The 10000-nt window shown below is 42.5% G+C and overlaps 1 protein-coding gene across 2 annotated transcripts in view; it reads left to right on the plus strand.

Moving 5' to 3' along the window:
- Positions 1-1560: 1560 nt before the first annotated feature.
- LOC125948694 (uncharacterized protein KIAA0513) overlaps positions 1561-10000 on the plus strand; it is a 12551-nt gene continuing 4111 nt past the window's right edge. For both annotated transcript variants that reach the window (XM_049675003.1, XM_049675004.1), the window contains exons 1-2: positions 1561-2712; positions 9920-10000. The exon at positions 9920-10000 is cut by the window's right edge. In XM_049675003.1, the coding sequence (XP_049530960.1) occupies positions 2404-2712; positions 9920-10000 (390 nt within the window). In that variant the 5' untranslated portion in view covers positions 1561-2403. The remainder of the gene's footprint in view (positions 2713-9919) is intronic.

A 10000-nucleotide genomic window follows, 5' to 3' on the forward strand; every position in this document is an offset into this window, starting at 1 on the left:
TAAAACGATTCGAAAAACATTTAAAAATGGTTTATTTTCCCCGAGTAACTAACACCAAGCGATGATTAATCATGCCACGCGGGAGAGGAAGAGAGTGAGAGAACATTCTTAGTTGAACATAGGCGAGCCATTGACAACCAAACCTAAACTTGACTCTGTCACTCGTCACTAGGTCGTTGCCTGTTTTCCGCGAACTGCAAAACGTGAGCTATTGGCGCCCACCGGCTCGCCACGTTGTGTGGCCGCTCTTGCCGTGGTCGCCTGAACCTTCTCGGTTTGGTTTGTTTTTATGACCTCGTTCGTATCACACAACCAATACACTAGCTAAGTTAACGCCTACGCACACACACTCCACCTTGAGGCGCACTCCCGCTCACACACACACACATTGGATCAAAGCATGGGAAGCATCGGGTGTTCGGAAGAGCATCGGGTCCTCCCGAATACTCCCGCGCAACCATTTGGCATGCTTTTCGCGTTGATTGACGGATCAAAACAAACGCCGAAGTTAAGATGCAGCAACCTGCCGTCGCTGGTTGTGCGAGGTGGTCTCGTGCTCTGTTCGGATCCGGTCAGAACACCGGCATCGCATCGGTTGTGGTTTCGACAACCATACGGATGCGTGGGTTATGTACAGACTAGTAGCATTCGTTAGTATTAGTGTGTCGATGTTTCACTAAAACAAGTAGTGAGTATCACGAAATTTATCGTGAATCGGTGAAGGTAAACAGCGGATTGAAGAGAGTATCCGGATAAATCCTTCGGGGATTGAACAGAGACACCCTGTATTCATCGAACGCAAGTGTCAAGACGATTTGAAGTTTGACATTTTGCCATACTGTATTCTTGGAAGAAAACACGTTCTTTAGAAATATATTATTTACAGGTATTAATGTTACATTTGTAATTTGCAATGAATTTTCTAATTTATTGTGGTGTTAGAGTTGTTTCCCCTTGCTATGTATAAGGTCTCGTCAAGTCCGATGATGCACCTTTGCCTCAATGTTACGATTCGGTGTTACGATTTTGGAACACTTACTTCTTAATTATACTGCTATTATATTATTACTTGATGAGCTCTTTGAGCATTTTCTTCTTCTCTCCGCTTTTAAATTGAATACGTTTGTCCTTTCATTCGTTCTTTTTTTTAAAATAACTTTTAATCATTTTAGTTAAATCTTATAAAAGCAACATCGCAATATTCAAACTTTGAGCAACAAGAATCCTCGCCTTGTCCCGGTCTGTGCTACTACGATGCGCGTGTCGTGGTGATAGCCGATTGCGAGAGTGTATTGCCCTCGAGCATCGTTTTCACCGCAAAGTTCCAACGAATGTGTTCCGGCTCGTCGAGTCGGGTCTGCAGTCGTTTCGTAGCTTTTCCGTAGGTTAGACGTGTACCGGTGGGAGCTTTCCACTAAGGCCGCCCGTGACCAGCCGGGGATGGGAAGTTGGTGCTCATTCGTGTTCTCACATTCCTTTCGACCCCCGACTATCTCACTATCTCTTTGACCCCACTCTCCATTTCTCGATTGCCCTCTGTATTCTATTCATTGCGAGTTTTGCCACGCGTCCCCTAAACTATCTGCATCGGTCGAAATCGGTTATGAACTAATGACCGGAAGTAGGACCTGCTTGTGCGAGCCTCATCCTGTTGCTTCGGCAGAACTTATTATTTCAAGGAGGCCGAGTGAAAATTGCGTGTGACTCCAGGATCCATCCTTTTAGCGTCGCAGTGTGATTGTGTATGTGTGTGTGAGCCGGACCGGTTTGTGACATAATGCGGTACCGATAGGTTTCTTCTGGTTTCCAACGGAAGGTTCTGTCGCGTTTCCATCACGCCAGTAGCCAGAATTGAGGCTGGACTATCCCGGTTACAATAACACCCGACAAGACCCTAGCGACGCAAGCGAGTTCTTGTCATTGTCCTTCGACAATAAAACGAAAAATCGAGCCTAATATCTCCGGCATAATGTGTTAGAGCGATAGCGAAAGAGGAAGATCTGCAAGATGCCCCCAGTGTTGTACTACTAAACCTCAAAATTTGCTATTGGAAGTTTCGGCTGACTGATTAATCGAAATAACATTAGGTTCTACTGCTGGAGAGCGGCGGTCGTTTTTGTTACAAGGAAGTCCACGTGCCTATACATTAGAGTGAGTTGTTGGGTCGACATAGTTGCTCGTCAACAGGACGTTAAGAATGGCCTTTAAGTTTAGGTGAGCTGAGTGTGTTCGTGAGTGTGTTATGTGTGTTAACTGTGTTATGGTCCATCCGGGCGCGTTGTTACTGTGCCTGTTTGCGTGTTGTTTGTACAGCATTAGGGGAGTGTGGCCGGGTGTAGCAAACTAACCTACAAAATCGGCTTCCCAGAGGAAGACAGAATCGCCTTATAAGAACGAGAATCGATGGATATGTCCGCTCCGTTAACTAACTTCCCTCGGCACCCTCGGCTGGGTGGTCAACGGAATGGAAGCAACACGGTCATGACAGCGGACGCCATGCGCGAATCGACCGTTGACAGTGAAGCAGCAAGTGCCTCCCTGGCAAACGGGTCTGGGCGCGAGCGGCGCACGGATGGCGGTCCCGATAGCCCGCGAGATGCGACCACCAATCGGATTCGAACATTTATGGGCCGCACACCGAGTGCCATCAAGTCCAAGTTTCTGTCCGTGCTCGGCAACAGCACCGAGATCATTAATGGTATCTCCAATAAGGTGAGTTCACGATGGCCCTCCAGTGACCTTGGGTATCAAGGGATCCCAAGTTCCGGTGGTTCGAACTGCGGCTTTTGTAGTAGCGCAAGACGAATGGCGGTACATAATCCCGCCGGTGTCACTAATTAGCGTAAGTGGACACGTCCATTGCAACCAACGGATGACTCACTAGCACGTGTTCTGATTGCATTCTTTCATTGGAGGCCATTTCGAGGCGCTAATTGAATCAGCTGATTGATACCGTTGGACCGGGAATTACTCAATGCCAAAGGCCGTTGTTCGTTGTCCGAACCTTGGCTATTTTTCTTTACTTTAAGCAATGCAATAGCTCTCTTATACTAATCCCAAATACTACTCTATGAAAAATAAGGTAAATTACTAACACAACAAATACAATAAGATACTCGGCCAATACTTTGATTAGAGCAACACAAGGTAAAAACAAACTGGTGTTCATTAATTTTAAAGCTCATATTTTCAAAGAAAATTACTATTCTTCTTTCGAAATGCGTCATGACAATCAGAAAGTTAAGACTTACAAATAGTTACAATTAAAATAAAGCATCCAATTAAGTAGAATAAATACATATTTAATTTAAAATGAATAAATTATCTATTAAAATAATAAAATCGAATTATTCCGTTTCCTTTGACGAACCAGTCCTTCTATGGGTATATAGTTTCGACAAAGAATATTACATCAATTAAATAGTGTCGCATGAAAAAACATTGTTCATAATTTAGTTTAGAATAACTTAGGTCTATCTATAGTGAATAACATTCTCAATCTCAGATAATAGCACTACATATTATACATACGAATGTACGGATGTAAGAGCAAAGACTTCCACAAAATTTTTTGGGTCATTCATCATGCAAATACTGAATTAAGCTTTATATTTAGATGCTATATTTACAACGGCTCTCAGACAGCTAAATATTAACACGAATGCCACCTGAAACTAGAGTTTACGATGATGCCCATGACCCTTCAAATGCCATTTTCCTTCGCCGTTGCTGATACTGAAACCGTTTCGCCGGTAGCCGTTTCACCGTCCCCCATTCATCGCCGACCCAAAAAGGTTGGAAAAATTTGCTTCAGCCAGTCAGAGTCGGTGCCGAGCTGGTTTACGCTAGTTCAGGTCGTGCTAAACTTGTTGGTACTTTAGCCCAAGGCGGTGTCGCTGGGTTCGTCAAAGCACTTATCTCTCCGTGGGCATATTGAGGTACCGCTCGAGACTAGTGCTCGTTACATTCAACCTTGCCGACTCGAGAAAGCGTTGATTGGATTTTTTCATTAGCGTTTTATCAATGTTTCTGCTGAAAAAAAAAACAGGCAAACTATAGCTTACCTCGCACGGACCAGTTTGCAGTCATCCTGGTGCATCGAATGGAGCCCATCACTTGCGAAGGGACCTGGCACATGCATTGAGCACCTAAAATGATTGCTGATGATGAAAGAGGAATCAGTATTTCGAATGACGACCAAACCAATTTACTTTCATCAGCCCGGTGATGAATTATTTATTACAAAACCATACACGTTATGACTTGAGGCAGTGAGAACATGGCAAGCGAATGATAAAAGTCCTCGTTGCTATGCCAGTCAATCAACTACGGCCGCAAAGTCACTCGAAAAAGAGATTATTCCATTTCACCGCACGTACCGCTGCCACCGTACCTGACTGAGTCTGAAAAATGCCGTCTGTGGCCACAAATCCATTCCTAATCAAATCACTCAGTGAAAATGTGGAAAATCAATCGACACCGTTCCGCGGATCCTCGCTCAAGATGGGTTTTTTTTCGATTATCGCAACGCTACCCTTTACTCCCGATAAAAGAAAGCTGGCAAACGAACGAATCAACATAATGCTGCAATGTTGGCGTTACGAAACGCTTTGGATTTCACTCTCACCTGTGAGGCAAGAAATCGATCTTGACTCACGGCCTCGACCTGTCTGCCATCGGCTGTATCATACCAACTAGCAGCTGCTTGTAGCGAACGGAAGTGGCTTACCTTTTCGAAGGGCTTTTATCCAAGGGTAGCAAAGGTAAATCACCTGTTTTTGGAAAGAAAACGGATGTCGAAGCATAACATGTCGGCTAGCACGGGTAGGCTATCCGTTATCGATTGGTTTCGATGAGGCCGTGAAACTGTCGTGATATTTGCTGTATTGCTGGCGGCAAGCTGACGGCATTACTTTTTAGTATCTTCGTCACGCGAGCACCTGCACCTGGGACCAAATTAGTCCGTAGGCATCGGTGCCATTAGGAAATGCTTCTAAAGTATGCAAATCTTATTCTGTGCGTTTCTTTTGAAACGGATTAAATGAATGGAAGTTTATTGGAAGCACGGAAGCGTTAATAAAACATGCATCCACATCCGCTGCTGCTCTAAAATGTATCCCGTATCTTTGAACTTCTCTCTTCCGATATTCATTTGCAGGATTTCGATGTTCGTATAGAATTTACCATAAATTATGAGGGCGACAGTAAAGCAAGGGGGCTGAGGAAGTGTATCGATTGCACATTGAATCGACCATAAATGATTGGGAGGGAACGGCTCTGCTCATAAATAAGCCGCAATCAGCTGATTTCCACCTATTTGAGCTGGAAGCCAATTGCTTTAAGCCGTTTGAAGTATCGATCGCAAATGTTTACCAAATGAGATTTTTGGTGTAGTAGTTTGATGATGGTGTCTTCTCTTTACTTAAATATTTTGAACGATAGTATGGCATATTTATACTTTTATTAATATCAGTATGTTGAACTAAAACTACTGTTAAACCAGAAAAATGGTATATACAAAGGTGCGTACATTTTTAATACATTAACTATCTACAGCAATTTATGAAAGAACGTTTTAACCTGGTTTCATATGATGTTTGTCATTACAAGGATTGAATAATAGACACAAACTATGTGATAATTTTAAATATTTTAAAGTCTCCTCTATCAACTTAATTACAACATTAGGCAACTACCACTACAGTCAGCTACATTGAGGTATCCCATTATCCTTAGGGAACGTCTTTATCTAGCTCAGATACAGTCACTATCGCTGGGTGACCGCGATTTACAGGACACATTGGCAGCTAATTTGCAAACAAATTGCCACAGTAGTCGCCACCGTAATTCACAACTCACGGCGCTTTCCACACGGCCGACCAGCACCGAAAACAACCGACTGCGTCAAACGTGCCTGCGGATGAGCTGCGCTGTGCGTCGGTTCACCGACACCCATACCTGCACCGCCATCCCGGCCTGGCCATCGTACTCCCAGATAATGTCGAACGTAGCACGCGTTGCATAAATTATGTATCGCTTAAACAAAACACTATTCATTTGGGGTCGTGTGGTGTACCCGGGATCGAGAGAACACGGTAGAGGACACCTCATGGGCATGGGTACAGGGGTGTATGGGGTGTCAAACGATTCCCCGGTGTGCAGTTGTCGGAGTGCCGCGTGTGCCTTTGAACCGAGACTCGATGAAGTGAGCAATGCCGCGCTGAACGCTTATCGCCGTGGATTCGATAGAGGCACACGGGGCGTGAAGGAAGAGGAAAGGGCGCCCTTTCCTTCGTCTTTTGTTATCTTTACAGCCACGGTTCACAATGTACCGCGGAAAAGCTCCCCAAAAGCACGGAATTTATGGTGCGGAAAAGATGAACAAAAAAAAATCAACTGTGTACTGTGGCCTGGCCACGGTTAGAGGCCGTAGCTTACGACTTTTCACAGATATTGATCGGTGTTTATGGTGTAGAGGCATACGGCCGGGACCTTGGGCCTCGAGCGTGAGTATAGCGTCAACTTGCTCGATTGCTGCTGCAACCTGGCCCATGGACCTTGGTGATTACGACGATAGTGTGCGAAGACGTGAGGACGCGCTGCTCGAGAATTGGTTGTTTAAAGGATGGATAAGTGGTTTTCCATCGTTTCAAGGTGAGAAGCCCTCGGTTGCGGTTCGAGAGGTCCTTGTTCGCTGGCTCGTGTCGATGACATTTTGGATGAAGCACAATGCGGCAGAATAGCCGAACAAGGAGATTGGCCAATCCATGATACAAGGGCACCGATAGTCTTTTTCTCTCTCTCGGTGGAAACGATAACAATCGCTGTCATGTACACCACCATCTTGCTCAATGTGAAGACTTTGATCCACTTGTATTAAAGTTGTTCATCCAAGATCAACATTGATCTTCTTGTTTCTCGAAGGTCACAGACATCTACCGTAAGGTCTTCCGGACAAGCTAATGGGAATAGATCATTTTCAGTATTTGATTGTTTTTTTGCTGTTAATACAATGTTAAAGTATTACAGCTTTAAAATTCGTTTGAAATGTCTTTCAAAGTGCATGAAGTCAAAGGTTATAATACGGTCAAGGTATTGTAATTACAGGATGTCCCATAAAAAATCTTTATTGAAGCTTTAAGCAGGTTTTACCTTTTCAATTCAATGTAAAAACATTTATCTCGCTCTACAGAGTAATTTAAGCCAAAAAATGCCAAATCGCTGGACTGGATGTCTATTGTGTTTTTTATTACTATCTTTTCTTTTTATTACTTTCTTTGGGAATGAAAGCTAATGCAACAACACTATCATTCATGAGATTCGTGACTTATAGACGGTCTTATAGCTCAAAAAAGTGCAAAGTTTTCATGTTATTCGTTAACCTATTTTGAGTTCTTTTAACCGAATGGAGCTTGGCTCCTTCTTGCTGGAATACAATATTTTCAGACATGTTGAAATTTTCTTTAACACATGGCAAAACGATATACCTCAAAATTTAGCTCCATAGTTCAGTATAAGTTTAACGCTACTTTTACTACCACTATTACGCTACTTTTGATATCAATTCAGGATTCTTGACAAGGAACATAAATTTTAGTTTCTCTGTAATATCCTTGCTCTTCAGAAACCCATCCTCGCGAGAATTTGATGCCGAAACAACTTTGAACGTTTTCTCATCAAAGAACACAATTTTCCCGCGCGAAACAAACTTATAATTATCAACCTTGCAAACATTATCCTGAACAGACCTCATTTGTAATACAATATTTTATATATCATTTGGATGATATAAGAGTCACGAGTACATCGATATCACTTTATGTCATACTAGTCTTGGAAAACATCCCAAGAAAGTTTATTGAACATTTTAGCATTTTTTATAGAACATCCTACAGCATTTCGGAAACTACAACGCTTGTCATAATTGTCCAGATGGCCATTCTTGTGCAACATTTGTCTGCTGCACCCGTCGAGTTAGTTGCGAAAACGAGTCCATAAATGGTGCCCCGCCGATCGACACGACAAATTAGCACGGCGCTTTCTGCGACATACCACTTGGACCCCGGTCTCGATAAATGTTTATCCGGATGCAAAGATCCCCTGGTATGTTCGTCATTTGTCGCTACTGGAACGGTTAGCTGTTCCGCCCATAGAGGCATGTTCTTTGTATTTCCTATCTAAACTGAATCCCGCGTGAATCCAGAAGCCGGCGTCTATTCACCATAAAACGATTGAACGGAGTCCTGCGAACGTGAGGAGAACATTATTTCTCAATCTCTATGATCGGTTCGGAACTGGGTCAAAATCGTGAACGAATGTGAGATTGAAGTGACCCTCAGTGGCCGAAGAAGGAGAAGGAAAGCCATGAACATGAAAGAGGATGGATCAGCACTCTGTCAAAGTGTAGCAGAAGAAGGACGACCAAAAACCCTTCCTTCGGGATATCACTGAGCGTATGGTTCCCTCATCCGAAGATTGATTTTCAATTGAACGAATTCGAGTGGTACTACAGCCCATTGCGTCACCGACGGCAATTGCCTGATGTTTGAAGATTTCACGTCTTGGAGGATCTTGTTGAGATCAGGCCATCGTTTGTTGAAGTGAAAAATCGTTTTTCCATTTACTGGAGACTGGGGACAGATTGTGGCCTTGGCTTCGAAATTCTGGTTGCGTTACAAAAGCCATTCATGTCTTTCCGTCGCATATCCTGTATTTCTGAATAATAGACTATCATATATCTGATTGACTTTCCTTGGGGTAGGTCAATTTTATTTAGCCAATGTAGCAAACAGTTTTTACTTAAACTGCTGCGTATTCCTTGTTTAAATGATGTAGTAAGTGTTGCTGCATTACTCGAACAAAACTTTCTTGAATGGTTTTTATTAAAACAAATAGAGATTCTAACGTTTCATGCTCTTCATATTTCTTATTTTGTACACACGATAGATGTACACACGAAAAGATACACACGATAAACTATTAATTAATCCGCAAGTAGATATTTACAAGTACTTTACATTACCTTAGATGCATTGACTGCAAAGCACTTTACGCTTTCGTTTTGTTGTTTAAATGAGAAAAGGCATTTTAGGATATCGCTATAAAAATTCTGACGAAAATTCTTTCATTTTAAGTTAGTTACAGTATTTGAGTCCAACGGTTGAGGTTACTATTTACATGGGGTATATGTTCAGGTACTTTTATGGTAAAAAAAATGTTCATGTACTTTCCAACTTGTAAGCATTATTGTTACCGATTCCATTAACTCTTATGCAATACATAGTGCATTATTTCTGAATATTTGATCTGACAATGGTGGCCTCTTTGTCTATTGTTTTATCAATTTGTTTTCGTAGATGGAAGGACACATTCTGCGAAATTACCACGCCACGAGCAAACAATGTGAAATATATAATATATGTAATTTGAAATATGAAATTTGACCAAAATATTAGTATCCGTCACAAGCATTTCATAAAAATGTTAAATGTATAACCAAATCCATAAAATTAAAATCAAACTTAGGTGTTTTCCATAGCACAAAAATTGATATTGTTAGTTACTCATGTGTTAGCTCATCCTCCTATATCTTTACAAAGGACTTTGGCTTGATTCATATCGAACAAATCAGTCTCGAGCTGATTTGTAATTGCGAAATGTTATTATGCAGAACGCCGGTATGCCACACGAATAGCACCGGTTATGAATGCGCTCGATTGCGTAAACCACCCAGCCATTAGTGATTTGTTCTCCCTTAGTTTACGCATCACAGTGTGAGGATGCCGGAATGAATTATTTATGGAGGGAATTGCATCTTGAAAGCATTCCCAGGTCACATTCCCACCAGTGAACTCGATGTGAAAAATGCATTTCTCTCATTTCTTTTGCTTACATGCCGGTCTCTCCACTTTGCCCACAGATCGATGCCGCCCTCAGCCTTACGTCGTCCTCCGATACGGAAACGACGGCCAACCGCAACCAGATGAAGGTGGACGATATG

This window comes from Anopheles darlingi, chromosome 2 (assembly GCF_943734745.1).
Source record: "Anopheles darlingi chromosome 2, idAnoDarlMG_H_01, whole genome shotgun sequence".
Classification (NCBI taxonomy): Eukaryota; Metazoa; Arthropoda; class Insecta; order Diptera; family Culicidae; genus Anopheles; species Anopheles darlingi.